This window comes from Oncorhynchus clarkii, chromosome 28 (genome assembly GCF_045791955.1).
Source record: "Oncorhynchus clarkii lewisi isolate Uvic-CL-2024 chromosome 28, UVic_Ocla_1.0, whole genome shotgun sequence".
NCBI classification, from domain to species: domain Eukaryota; kingdom Metazoa; phylum Chordata; class Actinopteri; order Salmoniformes; family Salmonidae; genus Oncorhynchus; species Oncorhynchus clarkii.
In genome coordinates this window covers 41074180-41095952 of record NC_092174.1, presented here as the reverse complement: position 1 = coordinate 41095952, position 21773 = coordinate 41074180, and the positions used below count along the sequence as shown (strand labels likewise).

Here is a 21773-nt window from a genome sequence, read left to right as displayed (position 1 = left end):
CTTCAATCTTTCGTCTTTCCCAATCGTGAACTGAATGGCACACAAACACAATCCATGTCTCAATTGTCTCAAGGCTTAAAAATCATTTTTTAACCTGTCTCCTCCCCTTCATTTACACTGATTAAAGTAACTTTAACAGGTGACATCAATAAGGGATCTTGGCTTTCACTCAGATTCACCAGGTCAGTCTGTCATGGAAAGACGAGGTGTTCTTAATGTTTTGTACACTCAGTGTATTCCCTACACAGTGCACTACTTTTGACCAGAATCTAGTACTATTGAACCCTATGGGCACTGATCAAAAGTACTGCACTACAAAGGGAACAGGGGGCAACTCAACTCTATCCTCTGTGGTCTTAGGGAGCAGGTGCCCGGTGTGCTGGAGGTTTGCCAGACATAACATCTCAGAGACAGGAATGTGGCTGTCTAATACAATAACAAACACTGTATAATTATAAAGCTAGTGTTCAATATTGCCGCAATGGTGCTTGAATGAAAAGCCAAGAGCTGCAATATTGCTCTGAGGAGGAAAACATTCACTGTTGGCACAGCTATGGATTAGCTATAGCAGCTTCTAGTCAACACAACACAACAACAGATTCAGCTTCTCAGAGCTTGGTCTATTTGTGCTTGCGTGTGTGTATTTGAATTCCGTTGAGATCAAGGGCTATTTTTGCTTAATTAGTGACAGAAGAGGTTCCTTTCTGTCCAGAAATGTACCTGTCCTGCTGGCAACAGAGGATGTCAACCGATATTGATTTTACACTGGTAAAATAACTGATATTGTCCAGCCAATCCCCTGACAGAAAGCTGCCAGTACCGGAAGTCAAATCCTCCTTCTGGTTTGTTGTTATCAGTTATAAGAATTACCCATTAACTTTGACACAGGTAGCACAGTGGTTAGTTATGATTACAACATGTTTATGAATAGGGTGCTTCTACTATAGCAGAATTACAGTAGATTATCTCCACCCTATCAAAGCCTACAAATGTAACCCTATTCCCTATATATAGTGTACTACTTTTGACCAGAACCTATAGGACGCTCGTCAAAAGTGGTGCACTATATAGGGAATCGGGTGCCATTTTTAGACCCAGGGCTGTGGTCCTCATATACACCACCAGTATCCTACAAAGGATTGTTATTCTATTAGTGTCTATTTATTGAACCCTTATTTGACCAGACATGTTGGCTGAGAAGAACACATTGTCCTCTCCACTCTAGCAGCGAGCTGTGGTAAAGAATTACAGGCAGCAGGGGAGTGGAGAGTTTCTATCGTTTCTTATCACGTTGGTGTCTGAGGAATTTGACTGGGTTCCTGTCTGTTTGCAAACATTGTCTGTGTTGCTGCTCCTCTGCCTGTCTGTTCCTCACATGTACGTCCTCCCCAGTTCCACATAGGACATTCTGTTTTCCCAGGCAGCCTCGTGAGAAACCATCTACAGTAAACATGACATATCCGCTGAGTCCCAAATGGCTCCCTATTCGCTTATAGTGCACTACTGGTGACCAGAACCCATAAGGCTCACTATAGGGCAGTTTGTGCACTATATAGCAAATAGTGTGCCATTTGGGATGAGCACATCCTCCCACCTCTTCAATCGTGTCTCTCTACAGGCTGTGTAGGAAGAGACCCCTTCAGTTCATCCCTTTGAGTCTGGCACACGAGACAGTGAAGGACACCTCAAATGGCATCCTATTACCTTCATAGTTCACTACTTTTGACCAGGACCCAGAGCCCATAGTGCACAATGTAGAGAATTTGGGACACACATCATCAACAGTACAAACAGCACAAATGAATTGCAGAAAGTTAAAATGGGAAACAATTACAGAAGGAAGTGTAAGCAGACATTTTGATATACACATATATCTTAGTGATAGTCCATCCAAAGAGGATAGCATTGACATAGGCAGGAGGGTATGCTCTATCTGAGTATAAGGGGTGTCAGTGCAGCTGTTCTTCCTATGAAGGCTGCCAAGGACAGAGGAGAGATAACGATGCTGCTGGACAATGTGATGCCTATGTGTTTAAACAAAGATAATATTTTAGATACTGCTTGAGAGTGTCCCTGGATTTTTTTGGGGTCTAGAAGGCTACATTGGTTTACATCCCAAATGGCACCCTATTCCCTATATAGTGTACTACTTTAGACCAGGGCTCATAGGGTTCTGGTCAAAATAAGTGCACTATATTGGGAATAGGGTGCAATTTGGGACATAATCAAATACATGGGACTGAGAAGGGACTCTTTTCAAAAGTAGTGCCCTATAAAGGGAATAGACAATATTTGGAAACCAGACCATGATCACGTTGATATTGACAGAGACAAAACATCCAGTAGCATACTGCCCCATCTACTTCCTCAACATGTCTTATAACTGCATGAGCAGGTTGGTTGGAGTCTGGTTGGCTGGAGTCTGGTTGGTTGGAGTGTGGTTGGCTGGAGTCTGGTTGGTTGGAGTCTGGTTGGTTGGAGTCTGGTTGGCTGAAGTCTGGTTGGTTGGAGTGTGGTTGGCTGGAGTCTGGTTGTCTGGTTGGCTGGAGTCTAGTTGGCTGGAGCCTGGTTGGTTGGATTCTGGTTGGCTGGAGTGTGGTTGGCTGGAGTCTGGTTGGCTACGAGTCTGTTTTATTTATTATTATTATTATTTATTTTTAAAATGTTACCCCGTTTTCTCCCCAATTTCATGGTATCCAATTGTTTAGTAGCTACTATCTTGTCTCATCGCTGCTACGAGTCTGTTGATCAGAGCTAAGGAAGAAGGGGAAGAATTCAAATGTAATCAACAAGTGGAGATGCAATTTTTTCTCCTCCTGACCATACTTGAAAGACAAGCAGGTTTATTATTTCCACGCATTATTAATTTAACACGCAATTTATTCACGCTGTTTTGTACACTCCATGGCCAAAAGTAGGTGGACACCCCTTCAAATGAGTGGATTTGACTATTTCAGCCACACCGTTGCTGACAGGTGTACAAAATCTAGCACACAGTCATGCAATCTCCATAGACAAACATTGTCGGTAGAATGGCTTTACTGAAAAGCTCAGTGACTTTCAACGTGGCACTGTCATAGGATGCCACCTTTCTAACAAGTTTGTTCGTCAAATTTCTGCCCTGCTAGAGCTGCACCGGTCAACTGTAAGTGCTGTTATTGTGAAGTGGAAAGCAGCAACGGCTCAGCCGAGAAGAGGTAGGCCACACAAGTTCACAGAACGGGACCGCCAACTGCTGAAGCGCTCAGTGCGTAAACATCGTCTGTCCTCGATTGCAACACTCATTACCAAGTTCCAAACTGCCTCTGGAAGCAATGTCAGCACAAGAACTGTTCGTGAGGAGCTTCATGAAATGGGTCTCCATAGCCGAGCAGCCGCACACAGACCTAAGATCACCATGCGCAATGCCAAATGTCAGCTGGAGTGGTGTTAAGCTCGCCGCCATTGGACTCTGGAGCAGTGGAAACGCGTTCTGTGGACTGATGAATCACGCTTCACCATCTGGCAGTCCGACGGACTAATCCGGGTTTGGTCGATGCCAGGAGAATGCTACCTGCCCCAATGCACAGTGCCAACTGTACAGTTTGGTGGAGGAGGAATAATGGTCTGGCGCTGTTTTTTATGGTTCAGGTTAGGCACCTTAGTTCCAGTGAAGGGAAATCCGCTACAGCATAAAATGACATTCTAGACGATTCTGTGCTTCTAACTTTGTAGCAAAAGTTTGGGGAAATCATGACAATGCCCCTGTGCACAAAGCTAGGTCCAAACAGAAATTGTTTGTCGAGATTGGAGTGGAAGAACTTGACTGGCCTGCACAGAGCCCTGACCTCAACCCCATTTGGGATGATTAGAAACGCCGACTGCGAGCCAGGCGTAATCGCCCAACATCAGTGCCCGACCTCACAAAATGCTCTTGTAGATGAATGGAAGTAAGTCCGCGCAGCAATGTTCCAACATCTAGTGGAAAGCCTCCCCAGAAGAGTGGAGGCTGTTATAGCAGCAAAGGGGGGGGGACCAACTCCATATTAATGTCCATGATTTTGGAATGAGATGTTCGACGAGCAGGTGTCCACATACTTTTGGCCATGTAGTGTATTTATATCTTATTAACAGACGTCGTGTAGATTGTTACAATAGGCCTATCTCCAGTCTAACTGCGTAATCCAATATACTCCAGTCCGTATTTCCCCTTCGCCCCATCTGGCTCATTTACAGGTTATGTTTACTACTGGCGAAGGAGAGGCACAAAGAAGGGGATCCTAAGGGACTGAACCATTTAGGCCTACCTCTATCGTAGAGTAAAATATCGACATTATATTTTGCTGTTCTCGTTGTGCAATAACCGTGTGGTCATTTTGGAAGGAGATATCCATCAGAGGTTAAGTCACCCGAAACGCCTTTTATTATGAAGAAAAATAGCAACTGACTAACGAACGAGCAACAGCGAAGTCTGACAGTTGACTGGAATCGAGTTTGCGGTTTGATATCCCCCCCGATACACGGTTCAGATTAGTTTTATATTACTTGAAGTTGTAAACGACATAGTAATCGTTAGTATTTTTGCGTTCATGCAAGAAGATATGTTTGTGAAAGACCGCAGCCGTGAGTAGTGAGTGACCCGTGGGTTTCGTTGCTGTACGCCACGCTTGCTTTGCATGAACCTGAAGTTGTCAAAAGGCGAAGCTACAGAATTCAAGGACTGTGTTGCACTTTTACAAGCTGCTCTTTAGGTGTTCTTTCAATGCACGGGAATATAACATTTATTTAGAAACTAGATACATCCATAGCGAGTGTTACCGGAAGCGTAATTCAATTGAGAGTTGATAGCTTTCAAATCGCATCAAACTTTGTGGCCTCCTGCCCATTCAGCTAACGGTACCGTTAGCCAGCAGCTAGCTAACGTTTACTCCCCCTTTTCCTCTGCGACGCTAGAGACGCTGCGGATTGTATCAAAAACACTTGAAAAGACGACTCAATGCGATGCCATTTATTGCAAAGTGAGACTTTAACCTTTTGCTTAGCCACAATGATTCTCACGGTTGCGTTTGTTTGTGGCGATTTTGAATATCCCTCGGACCTGTGCAGTTAACTAGCTGAAGCTAACCAGTGAGTTAGCTCGCTAACTAGCCAAGTTAGCTAGTAGTGAACACGTTGGACCCTCCGCCCATTTTTCCGGGATGAGCGTTTTTATATATTTTTTGTTTACCTGTGGTTTAACTACCAAACCAAAACGACAGCTACACCTTGCCAGCTAATTTTAATCGAGTTGACTCTGATTCTTCCCCGGACAGTTGCTGTCTACTGTGTTTTTTGTCGGTCGGATATTGACTAGAGTTGAGTCAATATGTGTCCGCGGACTTTCCTTGTGTTTTTGGTGACTGCTGTCTACGTATGGAATTGTCAGCAAACGAATGGAGAAAGTACAGAAAGTAAGTAGTTAACTAATTTATCATCTTATCTGTTGCAGATGTGTATTATTTTGTTCCTAATTTGACAGTATTGTTGATATTGTGTATCAGTGTGTCCGGGTTTGGAAGTCTCTGATTTAAGGACGAAGGTCAATTTTATAGCTTTTTTTTTTTCTTCCTGGTTTGCAATTTGTTTTTGCCCATTAGCCACCTAATTTGATCAAAATGCGTTTGCCAACATGCAGAAGTACAAGTATATCCTATACATTTGCTTGGATATCAAGTCAAGAATTAAAACACAATGTACGTCATTAATTGATTTGGGGGACAAGTAGCACCTAACAAATATGTTGATTGATTGCCATGTCAATGCTGTGAGTAATTACAGCCATGACTACTAGAATGTGGGTTTAATGCTAATGCTGGCAATATTTGCATGATTATTTAAGTATCGAAGAACACAGCCTGAATAATTTAATACATGTTTTTAAATCAATTTAATAGAATGAAACATGGTTTACAGTTGTGGTGTTTTCTAAGGTCAGAACATGGACTATAAGCCATGCCAAGTATACAATGTGAAGTAAATATCTTGTAAAATTGTATGATATTAATTGTAATCACCTGCTGTGTTTACTCATGCTGATAAAAAAAAATCCCTACCCATGTACCTCACTGTGGTTTAGAGATGAAGAATGTGTTTCAAGTCATTCACTGTTGTCTTGCCAACAGCAGTAAGTGGGTAAACAAAACCAGAGATTTAAAAGCAAGCACTTTATGTCAAACCATATACTTTGTAATCAATGTAGGTTTATCCTGGCACTCAATCGGATGAATCAGATGCACATGTACAATTTGTTGTTGTTGTTGTTGTGCCACACTCAATCTGATCAGATTAGATAAACCAAATGAGTTCAAATGAATGGTCAGGACTAAGGATGGACGTGGTAACATGTCTTCTGTTACTTAAAGTTGTTACTCTATACACTTTCAGTGACAACAGAAGATAGGTGAACACGTCCATCCTTAGTCCTGACCATTCATTTGAACTCATTTGGGTTCATCTGATCTGAGTGCTGTAAAAAAATGTTGTACAAGTGCATCTGTTAAAAAAAACCTCCAATGAAAATGCCTGGTTTGTTGTACATAATTCCTTTAGACAAAACAAACTATTTCAATCTGTCTTTGTTTACTCGCTGTTGTACATGTGCATCCGATTTCTTAATTTAGTGAAATCCGATTGGGTGCCAGGATAAAACTGCCGTGATTTCAATAGTGTCTGGTTTGACATGGTGCTTTCTTATTCATCTCTCATTTTGTCTACAAAAGAGGTAAAACATGGATTTCCTTCTTTCGCTGTTGTCTTGCCAACAGCAGTAAGTAGGTAAACAAAAGGAGAGATTAAAAAGAGAGAAAGTGCCCTCTATTTTTAGGCTATGATGCCGTTTTATCGTGGCACTGGAGACGATCGGGTCTGGTTTCACTAAATCAGTTAAAACAAATGGCATTAGAATGGATGTGGTTTTAAACCCAATTTCTGTTAGACTAGAGGCTAAAGTTAAAAAGTACACCATTCTGGGTGCTGTTTGTCAACGGTCTATTTGGAGGGCTTCAGAAATAGAGAAATAAATATAGCCATCCTTGTGACACACTTGGCTTTGCTATAGTAGAGGAAACATTGGCCTCTGTTCAGTCCCCATCTGTCATTGCTTTTATCCTAAAAAGTGTTGTTTTTCTGCTGTCACTTAGCTCAACAATTTCCATCCATAGTTAGAAAGATAAGAACAATAGCGTAATAACTAAGACGTGAATTTTTATAAAAAAATGTCAATGTGATAAAATCCAGACAAGTCTTCAACCACAGATCTAGCACCTCTCTGATTCAGAGAGGTTGGGTTAAATGCGGACGACACATTTCAGTTGAATGCGTTCTGATTAGGTATCCCCCTTTCCCTTTAGTGTGGGGAGGATTTGCTGTAGGTCTGTTTGAAGGAACTAGTGGTTTAGTCTTGGAGATGGATGCATCTCTGGGTGGTGGGTCTGTGTGCCTTCCAAATGGCACCATATTCTCTATGTAGCGCACTACTTTAAACCAGGGCCCTATGGCACCCTATTCCCTATGTAGTGCACTACTTTTGACTAGGGATGCACAATATATCGGTTAACATATCAGAATCGGCCGATATTAGCTAAAAATGTAAACATCGGTATCATGCCGATGTCTCGTTTAACGCCGATGTTAAAAACCGATGTCAAAGCTACCGTGCATACAGTTGAAGTCGGAAGTTTACATACACCTTAGCCAAATACATTTCAACTCAGGTTTTCACAATTCCTGACATTTTAATCCTAGTAAAAATTCCCTGTCTTTGGTCAGTTAGGTTCACCACTTTATTTTAAGAATGTGAAATGTCAGAATAATAGTTGAGAGTGATTTATTTCAGCTTTTATTTCTTTCATCACATTCCCAGTGGGTCAGAAGTTTACATATACTCAATTAGTATTAGCTAGCTTGCCACTTGTTGTTCGCCTATTAAAAATTGAACTTCAGTTTATGAATAGCTAGCCAGCTAATTAAACCTGTTGCCCAAAGCTAACGTTATAAGCAGCCAGCTAGCTTCATCTGGCTAGTGAGGCTCGACTGGACTGGGTTATGTGTTGTGAAGCTAGCCACAATAAGGATTATGCACAATAGTGGAATTTGCATTTATCCTTCAAAATAAAAGTATGTCATTGACAGTGATGCAAATGAATACTAATAGTAGAATTATGCCATCTTATTTTGAAGGCTATCCGCAAAGTCCACTATTGTGGCTAGCTTCACAATAGATGGGTCTGACCACCATTAATTAAATAAGAACTGTCTTATAGTCACTGAAACAGATGATGTCGTTTTGCTATGTTTTTGGAGAAGAATATTGTTTGCATCCATGAGCTAGCTAGCTTTTTTTATGACCAGGACTGTAGGTACGTGAGACAACTTTACCAGCGTCATAGCATACGTATTAGAGGTTGACCGATTAATCGGAATGGCCAATTTAATTAGGGCCGATATCAAGTTTTCATAACAATCGGTAGTCAGCATTTTTGGACACCGATTATGGCCGATTACATTGCACTCCACGAGGAGACTGTGTTGCAGGTTGACTACCTGTTACGTGAGTGCAGCAAGGAGCCAAGGCTAGGTGCTAGCTAGCATTAAATGTATCTTGTAAAAAACAATCAATCTTAACATAATCACTAGTTAACTACGCATGATTGATGATATTACTAGTTCATCTAGCTTGTCCTGCGCTGCATATAATTGATGCAGTGTGTGTTAATTTATCATTGAATCACAGCCTACTGTTCCAAATGGGTGATTTAACAAGCGCATTTGCGAAAAAAGCACTGTCGTTGCACCAATGTGTACCTAACCATAAACATCAATGCCTTTCTTAAAATCAGTACACAAGTATATATTTTTAAACCTGCATATTTAGTTAATATTGCCTGCTAACATGAATTTATTTTAACTAGGGAAATTGTGTCACTTTTCTTGTGTTCTGTGCAAGCAGAGTCAGGGTATATGCAGCAGTTTGGGCCGCCTGGCTCGTTGCGAACTGTGTGAAGACCATTTATTCCTAACACCGTAATTAATTTTCCAGAATTGTACATAATTATGACATACAATTGAAGGTTGTGCAATGTTTAGATTTAGGGATGCCACCCACCCGTTAGATAAAATACAGAACGGTTCCGTATTTCACTGAAATAATAAACGTTTTGTTTTTGAAATTATAGTTTCCGGATTTGACCATATTAATGACCTAAGGCTCGTATTTCTGTGTGTTATATTATAATTAAGTCTATGATTTGATAGAGCAGTCTGACTGAGCGGTGGTAGGTTGCTGCAGGCTCGTAAGCTTTCATTCAAACAGCACTTTCCTGCATTTGCCAGCAGCTCTTCGATGTGCTTCAAGCATTGCTCTGTTTGACTTCAAGCCTATCAGCTCCCGAGATTAGGCTGGCAATACTAAAGTGCCTATAAGAACATCCAATAGTCAAAGGTATATGAAATACAAATGGTATAGAGAGAAATAGTCCTATAATAACTACAACCTAAAACTTCTTACCTGGGAATATTGAAGACTCATGTTAAAAGGAACCACCAGCTTTCATATGTTCTGAGCAAGGAGCTTAAACGTTAGCTTTTTTACATGGCACATATTGCACTTTTACTTTCTTCTCCAACAGTTTGTTTTTGCATTATTTAAACCAAATTGAACATGTTTCATTATTTATTTGAGACTAAAATGATTTTATTGATGTATTAAGTTAAAATAAGTGTTCATTCAGTATTGCTGTAATTGTCATTATTACAAATCTATATTTGTATATAAAAATCGGCCGATTAATCCGTATCGGCTTTTTTTGGTCCTCCAATAATCGGTCGACCTCTAATACGCATCGATGAATCATTGTGACATATGAAATACGAGTGATAGTGTAATCAATGTGTAATAACTACGTAAAAAATGTATAAACGCATTAAATTATGATGAGACGTGCAGCCATATTCAGGTCCCGATTGGTCAACAAGCTTATTTGACACGTTAAATAGTGTTTTGCTACTTCCATAGAAACCCTGGTTGAGAATGAAACGACTGAACAAATGAACAATGAAACAGCACAGCAAGTAATTGAAAGAAAAAGGTTTTGATTGTTTTACTGGTAATGGGGATTAATGTAAAATGCCAGCAAAATAACTTTTTGGTGTGTGTGTGTGTTACCTTTATTTAACTAGGCAAGTCAGTTAAGAACAAATTCTTATTTACAATGACGGCCCGAACGATGCTGGGCAAATTGTGCGCCGCCCTATGGGACTCACAATCACGGCCGGATGTGATACAGCCTGGATTCGAACCAGGGACTGTAGTGACGCCTCTTGCACTGAGATGCAGTGCCTTAGACCGCTGTGTCCATATGTGTGTGTGTGTGTGTGTTAAGCATTCTAGTACAGTTAAAGTTGAGTTGAAAGGCCGCTAAAATTTTAAATATCAGTTTTCGGTCTCTGTTTTATGTTTTTTTGCAAGGATAATATTGAATATTGGTATCGGCCAAAAATGTCATATGGGCGCTTCACTACTTTTGACGATGGCCTAAACGGCTCTGGTCGAAAGTAGTGTGATTTATAGGGAATAGGGTGCCTTTTGGGATGCCGCTCAACCCTATATAGCCACAATCAACACATCCAACACAAGAAGGAAAGAAGATATGGTTTCTGTTCGCTCTGTCTGGACTTGGTGACTCACTCGTGTGATGTTTTAACTATTTGACTTAGTGTGGTAGACTTCTGTAGGCTTGGGCTACTATGAGATGAAATGGGCCTCGGCCTACTCTTTCACCACCTTTTATGCACTATTTATGTATGTAGGCTACACCTGGAAGTTAACCCTCTTAAACAGCCTTTGACTAGCAACATTGCAGGGAATCAAACGCTTGACTAACACACCTTGTTTCGAATGCTAACGCAGCCGAGTGTGGTTTCTGGTTTTGCCTTATGTGACCCATGAGTTGAAACAAACAAACAAATAATAATGTGAAGCTACCTTAAATTAAAAACTGAAAAGAGAAGGGTTGCGATTGGGTAATGTCATCAGACCAGTTTGTGCTAGATTCTGTTCTGACTGAGACATAATTCATAAACAAGTTGTGTAATTGCTCGGCTGCTGGCTCTGGCTGGCCCCATCTCGTTCCTCTCCAACTTGACAGTGAACCTCCAATAGAGAGGGAGGCAGACGAGTGAAACTTGTGCCTCACTGAAAGTGTTTCATAACATTGACTGACCAATGCCTTGCCTGGACCAAGCCACTGTACTGTCTCTCTGTAGGCTATGTTATGAAGGACTTGTAAAATGGCTTTCTAGTTTTAACCAACTACCTTGGTCAAAATGGGCCATTCTGGCTAATCAAAAGGCTAAATGAAACAAATCTTTTAGTAAAAAAAAAATATTTTTTTTACATTTACTTCTTACATCATACATTTACATCACCCCATTTTCTTTACATACTGAAGGATTGAGTATGGGCATAGATTAAGCAGTATATTCTGTTGTCAGATCTGTATGTACAAGTCTCACCCTCCTTCCACATGTTTGTGCAGCACCCATTGTAGAGGTCGACCGATTAATCGGAATGGCCGATTTCAAGTTTTCATATATTTTTGGACACCGATTTGCCGATAAAAAAAAAAATAATAATAATAAAAAAAAAATATATATAATTAAATAAAGATGTATTTATGTATTATATATATATATATATATATATATATATATATATATTAGTTAAAAAAATATATATAGTTAAAAAAAAAATTTTTTTAACATCCTTATTTAATTAGGCAAGTCAGTTAAGAACACATTCTTATTTTCAATGACTGCCTAGGAACGGGTGGGTTAACTGCCTTGTTCATGGGCAGAACGACATATTTTTAACCTTGTCAGCTCAGGGATTTGTTTTTGCAACCTTCCGGTTACTAGTCCAACGCTCAAACCACCTGCCTAACAGTGCACTCCACGAGGAGCCTGCGTGGCAGGCTGACTACCTGTTACGCGAGGGCATTAATAAGCCAAGGTAAGTTGCTAGCTAGCATTAAACCTATCTTATAAGAAACCATCAATCTTTACATAATCACTAGTTAACTACACATGGTTGATGATATTACTTGTTTATCTAGCGTGTCCTGCGTTGCATATAATCGATGCGGTGCCTGTTAATGTATCATTGAATCACAGCCTACTTCGACAAAAGGGTGATGATTTAACAAGCGTATTTGCGAAAATAGCACTGTCGTTGCACCATAAACATCAATGCCTTTCTTAAAATCAATACACAAGTATATATTTTAAACCAGCATATTTAGTTAATATTGCCTGTTAACATGAGTTTCAAGAACAAACATTTTGTTTTTGAAATTATAGTTTCCGGATTTGACCATATTAATGACTAAAGGCTCTTATTTCTGTGTCTTATGTTATAATTAAGTCTGATTTGATAGAGCAGTCTGACTGAACGATGGTAGGCATCAGCAGGCTCGTAAGCATTCATTCAAACAGCACTTTTGTGCATTTGCCAGCAGCTCTTCGCAATTCTTCAAGCATTGCGCTCTTTGACTTCAAGCCTATCAACTCCCGAGGTTAGGCTGGTGTAACCGATGTGAAATGGCTAGCTAGTTAGCGGGGTGTGCGCTAATAGCGTTTCAAAGTCACTTGCTCTGAGACTTGGAGTGGTTGTTCCCCTTGCTCTGCATGGGTAACGCTGCTTCGAGGGTGGCTGATGTCGATGTGTTCCTGATTCAAGCCCAGGGAGGAGCGAGGAGAGGGACGGAAGCTATACTGTTACACTGGCCTATTAGAACATCCAATAGTCAAAGGTATATGAAATACAAATGGTATAGAGAGAAATAGTCCTATAATAACCACAACCTAAAACTTTTTAATCGGTGAATATTGAAGACTCATGTTAAAAGGAACCACCAGCTTTCATATGTTCTGAGCAAGGAGCGTTAGCTTTTTTACATTGCACATATTGCAATTCTACTTTCTTCTCCAACATTTTGTTTTTGTATTATTTAAACGAAATTGAACATGCTTCATTATTTATTTGTGGCTAAATTGATATTATTGATGTATTATATGAAGTTAAAATAAGTGTTCATTCAGTATTGTTGTAATTGTCATTATTACAAATAAAAAATTGGCCGATTATTAATCGGTATCAGCGTTGAAAAATCATCATCAGTCGACCTCTAATCTATTGTGCTCCCAGCTTGCCAACCAACACACAATAGTTCCCCTCAGGTCGCCAATGACAGCATCTGAAGTGGTCAGGTTTTTTATACCAGACAGTATCAATCGATCCCAGAAGTCTGCCTCAGTCTGGTCTAGCAGGTAACACCGCCGCCCGCAGGACATCATTCCAGGCTTATTTTTTTTTTAAGTTTTCAATTCACTAGTCAGAAGAGTCTGTATAGCGTTCTCCCGCTAGAATGAACGATGTGCATCTTCTAGTGAGCCGTTGATAAGACGCCTGTCAGTCACAAAGCCAGCCATGACAGGGAGACACTGCTGGTTTGTCAGTCACAAAGCCAGCCATGACAGGGAGACACTGCTGGTTTGTCAGTCACAAAGCCAGCCATGACAGGGAGACACTGCTTGTTTGTCAGTCACAAAGCCAGCCATGACAGGGAGACACTGCTGGTTTGTCAGTCACAAAGCCAGCCATGACAGGGAGACACTGCTGGTTTGTCAGTCACAAAGCCAGCCATGACAGGGAGACACTGCTTGTTTGTCAGTCAGAAAGCCAGCCATGACAGGGAGACACTGCTGGTTTGTCAGTCACAAAGCCAGCCATGACAGGGAGATACTGCTGGTTTGTCAGTCCACTTCCCCCTATAGTTTTTTTTTTTTTTGCTGCGATCTTATTTATTTTCCCGGAGGAAGGAGAGCATGATGCTTCTTAATAGTCTCTTGTGAGTGAATGTACACGTCCCATGACATGGAAGTGGTAACGATGAGTTGAAATCCACTAGATTATTGTTTCATTGGCCTTTGATTGACGACCAAACAGCTTGTGTTGATTAGTTTCTAAAAGGTGAAACACTGACTGAATAAAGTCTCGTATATCCCGTGGCTATTCATAAAGCATACAAAGTAGTTATGTATTTTGCATCGGGACAATACAAATATATTGTATTTTTTTAGGGTTCAAAGTAGGGCTGGGACGATACCAGTGTTGCGATACTTGTTAATATCGTAATAAGGAAACAGAACACAAAACGGATTTAACTTCTTTAGGAAACATTTATTTTCCAAGCTATAGCACACATTTTTACATACTACTGAGCTAAAGAGTTCGTTCTGCTTCCTGTTTTAATATTGTTTTTGCCATGAAAAAAATATTATTGATAATGGTATTCTCCCGGCCCTAATCCGAAACCCATGTCAAGACTTGCCAGTGAACGCTAAAGAGATTCCTCAGTGTAGCCTAGTGATGAGTTGTTCGAACTAACAACTCTCTTTGTACAGATCTTTTAGGTGAACTGAACCGAATTGCATCGGTGAGAGAGCGGTTCATTTGGCTCCCTAATTTGCATACTGGAAGGCTACCAATACTTTTTGGTGAATTATGTAAACACTCAATGAAGATGTTGAATCAGCAGGAACAGTGGGTAGTGATCCTCATTCTGGTTCAAAATGAACAGATTGACGGTTATAAAAGCTAATGTTATGATTCTTGTATGGTATTATTAAAGATATTGATACAGAGTGCATTCGGAAAGTATTCAGACCCCTTGACTTTTTCCACATTTTGTTACATTACAGCCTTATTCTAAATTGATTAAATAGTTTTTCCCCCTGTCATCAACCTACACACATTACCTCATAATGATGAATCAAAAACAGGTTTTTAGAAATGTTGTCAAATGTATTATACATTTTAAAAAAACACCCTATTTACATAAGTAAATTTGCTATGAGGCTTGAAATTGAGCTCAGGTGCATCCTGTTTCCATTGATCATCCTTGATGTTTCTACAACTTGATTAGAGTCCACCTGTGGTCAATTAGGTTGAAGGAATTGTCCGTAAAGCTCTTGGACATGATTGTGTTGTGGCACAGATCTGGGGAAGGGAACAGTTAAAGTCAGAAGTTAACATACACCTTAGCCAAATACATTTAAACTGAGTTTTTCACAATTCCTGACATTTAATCCTAGTAAAACTACCCTGTCTTAGGTCAGTTAGGATCATCACTTTTTTATTTTAAGAACGTGAAATGTCAGAATAATAGTAGAGTGATTGATTTCAGCTTTTATTTCTTTCATCACATTCCCAGTGGGTCAGAGGGTTTACATACACTCAATTAATATTTGGTAGCATTGCCTTTAAATTGTTTAAATTGGGTCAAACATTTCGGGTAGCCTTCCACTAGCTTCCCACAATAAGTTGGATGACTTTTGGCCCATTCCTCCTGACAGAGCTGGTGTAACTGAGTCAGGTTTGTAGGCCTCCTTGCTCGCACGTGCTTTTTCAGTTCTGCCCACATTTCCTATGGGTTTGAGGTCAGGGCTTTGTGATATGCCACTCCAATACCTTGACTTTGTTGTCCTTAAGCCATTTTGCACACAACTTTGGAAGTATGCTTGGGGTCATTGGCCATTTGGAAGACCCATTTGCGACCAAGCTTTAACCTCCTGATTGATGTCTTCAGATGTTGCTTCAATATATCCACATAATATTCCTCCCTCATAATGCCTTCTATTTTGTGAAGTGTACCAGTCACTCCTGCAGCAAAGCGCCCCAACAACATGATGCTGCCACTCCTGTGATTCACAGTTGGGATGGTTCTTTGGCTTGCAAGCCTCCCCCTTTTTCCTCCAAACATAACGATGGTCATTATGGTCAAACAGTTCTATATTTATTTAATCAGACCAGAGGACATTTCTCCAAAAAGTACTGTCTTTGTCCCCATGTGCAGTTGCAAACCGTTGTCTGGCTTTTTTATGGTGGTTTTGGAGCAGTGGCTTCTTCCTTGCTGAGCGTCTTTTCAGGTTATGTCGATATAGGACTCGTTTTACTGTGGATATAGATACTTCTGTACCTGTTTCCTCCAGCATCTTCACAGGGTCCTTTGCTGTTGTTGTGGGATAGAGTTGCACTTTTCGCACCAAAGTACGTTCATCTCAAGGAGACAGAACGTGTCTCCTTTCTGAGTGGTATCACGGCTCCGTGGTCCCATGGTGTTTATACTATTGTTTGTACAGATGAACGTGGTACATTCAGGCGTTTGGAAATTGCTCCCAAGGATGAACCAGACTTGTGGAGGTCTACAATTTTTTTCCTGAGGTCTTGGCTGATTTCTTTTGATTTTCCCATGATGTCAAGTAAAGAGGCACTGAGTTTGAAGGTAGGCCTTAAAATACATCCACAGGTAAACTTCCAATTGACTCATTTTTTTTTATTTTTTATTTTTTTATTTCACCTTTATTTAACCAGGTAGGCTAGTTGAGAACACCTTTATTTAACCAGGTAGGCTAGTTGAGAACAAGTTCTCATTTGCAACTGCGACCTGGCCAAGATAAAGCATAGCAGTGTGAACAGACAACACAGAGTTACACATGGAGTAAACAATTAACAAGTCAGTAACACAGTAGAATTAAAGGGGAGTCTATATACATTGTGTGCAAAAGGCATGAGGAGGTAGGCGAATAATTACAATTTTGCAGATTAACACTGGAGTGATAAATGATCAGATGGTCATGTACAGGTAGAGATATTGGTGTGCAAAAGAGCAGAAAAGTAAATAAATGAAAACAGTATGGGGATGAGGTAGGTAAAAATGGGTGGGCTGTTAACCGATAGACTATGTACAGCCTATCCGAAGCTTCTAAAGCTATGACATAATTGTCTGGAATATTCCAAGCTGTTTAAATGCACAGTCAACTTGGTGTATGTGTACTTCTGACCCACTGGAATTGTGATCCCGACAAATGTGAGCAATTGGGGGAGAAGGGCTTTGGTCAGTGAGGTGACCAAGAATCCGATGGTCACTCTGACAGAGCTCTGGAGTTTTCTCTGTGGAGATGGTAGAACCTTCCAGAAGGACAACCATCTCTGCAGCCCTCCACCAATTAGGCCTTTATGATAGTGGCAAGGCGAAGCCACTCCTCAGTAAAAGGCACATGACAGCTCACTTGGAGTTTGCCAAAAGGCACCTAAAGGCTCTCAAGACCATGAGAAACAAGATTTTCTGGTCTGATGAAACCAAGATTGAACTCTTTGACACTATTGTATCGTCCTCATGAAGGAGCCTTGGCAACAGAATACACTACATTATCGTCTGCATAAAAGTGTCAGTTACAATTTCTTACAAACAAATCAATATTTTTCCTATAGATGGTAAAAAGTACAGGGCCCAAAATCGACTTTTATGGGATAACTTTAGCAACATTAAGGAAACCTGATTTAACACGTCTACCATCTTCCTCCAGTATGATAGCACTGATAAGTAAAAACCTGTTTTAATCTGCCCCTGGTATGAATGCCACCAATAAATAAAATCTGTGAGCTGCTGTTTTGTTTTACGTTATGCAAGGTCATAAAGGAAATGTGGAAGTGAATGTAGCTGGTTAATTTGGGAATGACTGTATCATCTGTCTAGAGGAGCTAGACATTTTACTGCAGAGCTGGGGTCAATCTAGAACTCAGGAGATTCATTGACATTCCAATTCTAGAATTGCGAAGTTCCGTCTATGAGGATTTTAGTATTTCAGTATACTTCCTTGAGTTTATTGGAATTGGCCATAACTCCGCTTCAGGCTATTTGGCACATTTCCTAGGGGTTGGGGTCAATCTAGAATGGAAAAGTACCATCTTCTATCTATTTCCACTTACTGTGTGTGTCTGCAGATGAAATAATGATTAGGACGCTAGTCTTTGCCTGAGCAAACCAGCAAGCTTTTCAAGCACATTCCCTAGAGGCACAGTTCCTAAAAGCTTCAGCAATTATTCACCAATCGCTGTCTAGTACATTAATAACATTTTAGATATTTTTAGATTAACTTTAGAGCGTCATAGACAGTTTCTCAGACTATGGTTAAATACCACTAATCCTTAAATATTTATTTTTTTAAAGCTATGCAGTAATCATTCTGAATGGCCTTACTGTACTGAAGACTGAAATCTGTTATTTATTATTGATGAGTGGTTGTACGACCCAACTATTATTGGCATTGATTGCATCGTCGTCTGCTCCATCAGTGCCTCCCTGACCTTGGCTCCAGCAATAAATACTGAACAGAAATATAAATGGAACATGCAACAATTTAAACGATTTTTCTGAGTTACAGTTCATATAAGGAAATCAGTCAAATAAATAAATTAGGCACTAAGCTATGGATTTCACATGACTGGGCAGGGGTGTAGCCAATCCCCACTGGGGAGTCAGGCCTGGCCAATCATAATGAGTTTTCCCCCTACAAAAAGTATTTTTTACAGACAGAAATACTCCTCAATTTCATCAGCTGCCCGGGTGGCTGGTGTCAGACGATCCCGCAGGTGAAGCAGTCGTATGTGGATGTCTTGGGCTGGCATGGTTACACCTGGTCTGCGGTTGTGAGGCCGGTTTAACATACTGCCAAATTATCTAAAATGACACTGGAGGCGGCTTATGGTAGAGAAATGAACATTAAATTATCTGGCAACAGCTCTGGTGGACATTCCTCCAGTCAGCATGCCAATTTCATGCTCCCTCAACTTGAGACATCTATGGCATTGTGTTGGGCCTTTATTGTCCCCCAGCACAAGGTACACCTGTGTAATGATCATGCTGTTTAATCGGGTTATTGATATAGCACACCTGTCAGGTGGATGCGTTATCTTGGCAAAGGAGCAATTCTCACTAATAGGGATGTTAAGAAAATTGGAGAAAAATCAGCTTTTATAGAACATTTATGAGGATCTTTTTATTTCAGCTCGTGGAACTTGGGATCAACACTTTGCATGTTGCGTTTTATATTTTCGTTCAGTATACTGTTGGAAAACAACAAACCAACCAGGGTACCTGCAGCAGTCACCCAGCGAAACCTTGACAATAAGTATTTCAATAGTTGCTGCGTGTTTGTTCTTCCTGAGGCCACCATTGGGTAGGAGAGGGCGGCCCAGGGAGAATATGTATACTTCCCAAATTGCACCCTAGTATTCCCTATATAGTGCAATACTTTTGACCAGGGTCCTATGTGCCCTGGTCAAAAGTAGTGCACTATGTAGGGAATGGGGTGGCATTTGGGACACATTCCATGCTGAGCTAAGGCAGGCTGTCCACTACTGTCGTCTGCAGGAGACACACACACACACACACATTTGGCCCTCCGCCTGTCTGTCTGCCTGCTGATATCTACTCTGCTGCCAGACCAGGGCCTCAAACTAACTGTGTGGTCAACTTACTGTTTTGTTTTCACTTACCCATTATTTATACAGTCTCATTGAGATTTTGATCTCTTTAACAAGAGAGACCTGGTCTGTAAGACGTGTGTGTTGAAGTCAGAAGTTTGCATACACTTAGGTTGGAGTCATTAAAACTAGTTTTTTTAACCACTCCACAAATTTATTGTTAACAAACTATAGTTTTGTCAAGTTGGTTAGGACATCTACCTTCTGCATGACACAAGTCATTTATCCAACAATTGTTTACAGACCAGATTATTTCACTTAAAATTCACTATCACAATCCCAGTGGGCCAGAAGTTTACATACGTTAAGTTGACTGCCTTTAAACAGCTTGGAAAATTCCAGAAAATGTAATGGATTTAGAGGCTTCTGAAAGGCTAATTGACATAATTTGAGTCAATTGGAGGTGTACCTGTGGGTGTATTTCAAGGCTTACCTTCAAACTCAGTGCCTCTTTGCTTGACATCAATGGAAAATCAAAAGAAATCAGCCAAGACAATAGAAAAACTATTGTAGACCTCCACATGTCTGGTTCATCCTTGGGAGCAATTTCCAAATGCCTGAAGGTACCACATTCATCTGTACAAACAATAGAACTCAAGTATAAACACCAGCAAATCAAATGTTATTTGTCACAAACACATGGTTAGCAGATGTTAATGCGAGTGTATTGAAATGCTTGTGCTTCTAGTTCCGACCATGCAGTAATATCTAACAAGTAATCTAACAATTTTACAACTACCTTATACACACAAGTGTAAAGGAATGAATAAGAATATGTACATAAAAATATATGGATGAGCGATGGCCGAACGGCATAGGCAAGATGCAGTAGATGGTATAGAGTACAGTATAGACATGAGATGAGTAATTATATAAAGTGGCATTGTTTCAAGTGGCTAAGTGATACATTTATTACATCCAATTTTTAATTATTCAAGTGGCTAGAGATTGAGTCAGTATGTTGGCAGCAGCCACTCAATGTTAGTGATGGCTGTTTAATAACAGTTTGATGGCCTTGAGATAGAAGCTGTTTTTCAGTCTCTCAGTCCCTGCTTTGATGCACCTGTATTGACCTCGCCTTCTGGATGATAGTGGGGTGAACAGGCAGTGGCTCGGGTGGTAGCATTTCGCTACACTCGTATTAATTAGCCGTCGTGCATTGGTGCGTTTGGCTGCATGCATCACCCTCTGAAGAGCCTTGCGGTCCACGGCAGTGGAGTTGCTGTACCAGGTTGTGATGCAGCCCTACAGTAGGCTCTCGATGGTGCTCCTTTAGAACACTGTGAGGGTCCTCGGTGACAGGCTGAATTTCTTCACTATCCTGAGGTTGAAAAGTCGCTGTCGTGCCTTCTTCACCACTGTGTCGGTGTGGTTAGAACATTTTCAGCTTCTCTGAGAAGTGTACGCCGAGGAATTTGAAGTTATTGACGGGAATCAGTGTGCCTCCCCCCAGTACTGTTGTCAAGGAAAATGATGATGAATATGGAACTGTGTGAGGCCATGCAGTCATGGGTATACAGGAGGGGACCCAGGGTATTTGTGCTCTAATCGTGAGGAAAAGGAGGAAAAAAGCTTCTCCGGTAGGGGGGTGTTGGTGACCACGATATGGCTGTATTTCTTCTTTTGTAATCCGTGATTTGTTATGAGCCCCTGCTTCATAGGCCTTGTGTCCGAGCCAGTGAATTGCTCCTCCACTTGGTCCCTATACTTGTGTTTTGCCATCTGTTTAACCAAACTATTGTCCCCGGTCAACTTGTTTACAAGCACCATCTCTCTTTTCAGTTTGCTGCTATATTTTGAAATCCACTAGGTATCACGCCATCGATGCATATTTTGGTGACTGAGTCGGCGTATTCATTGATATCTCCAGAGGCAACTCGTAACATATTCCAGCCCACGTGATCAAAACAGTCTCAGAGTACAAAATGTACACATTTTGATTGGTCGGACCAACGCTGTACAAAATGGATTTTCTATGTTTGCTTTATTTTATTTTTTTACCCATTTTATCAATAGATGCCCTTTTTTGCAGAGCTTTGGAAAACCTCCCTGGTCTTTGTGGTTGAATCTGTGTTTGAAATTCCACTGTTCGTCTAACGGCACCTTAAAGATAGTTGTATGTGTGGGGTTACAGAGATGAGGAGGTAGTCATTCAAACTTACGTGACTTGTTTAGCAACTTTTTGCTCCTGAACTTTTATTTAGGCTTGGCATTACAAAGGGTTTGAATACTTATTGACTCAAGACATTTCAGCTTTTCATTTTGTATTCATTTGTAAACATTTTTGAAAAACAACAAATTTATGGGGTGCTATGCGGCCAGTGACAAAAAAACCCCATTTAAATACATTTCATAAATGTGAGAAGTCAAG

At 40.6% G+C, this 21773-nt stretch overlaps 1 protein-coding gene across 1 annotated transcript in view; it reads left to right on the top strand.

Annotated features, from left to right (window-relative positions):
- Positions 1 to 4211: 4211 nt before the first annotated feature.
- LOC139387473 (insulin receptor-like) overlaps positions 4212 to 21773 on the top strand; it is a 153239-nt gene continuing 135677 nt past the window's right edge. Inside the window, exon 1 of the mRNA XM_071133707.1 lies at positions 4212 to 5429. Coding sequence (XP_070989808.1) covers positions 5345 to 5429 — 85 coding nt within the window. The 5' untranslated portion in view covers positions 4212 to 5344. The remainder of the gene's footprint in view (positions 5430 to 21773) is intronic.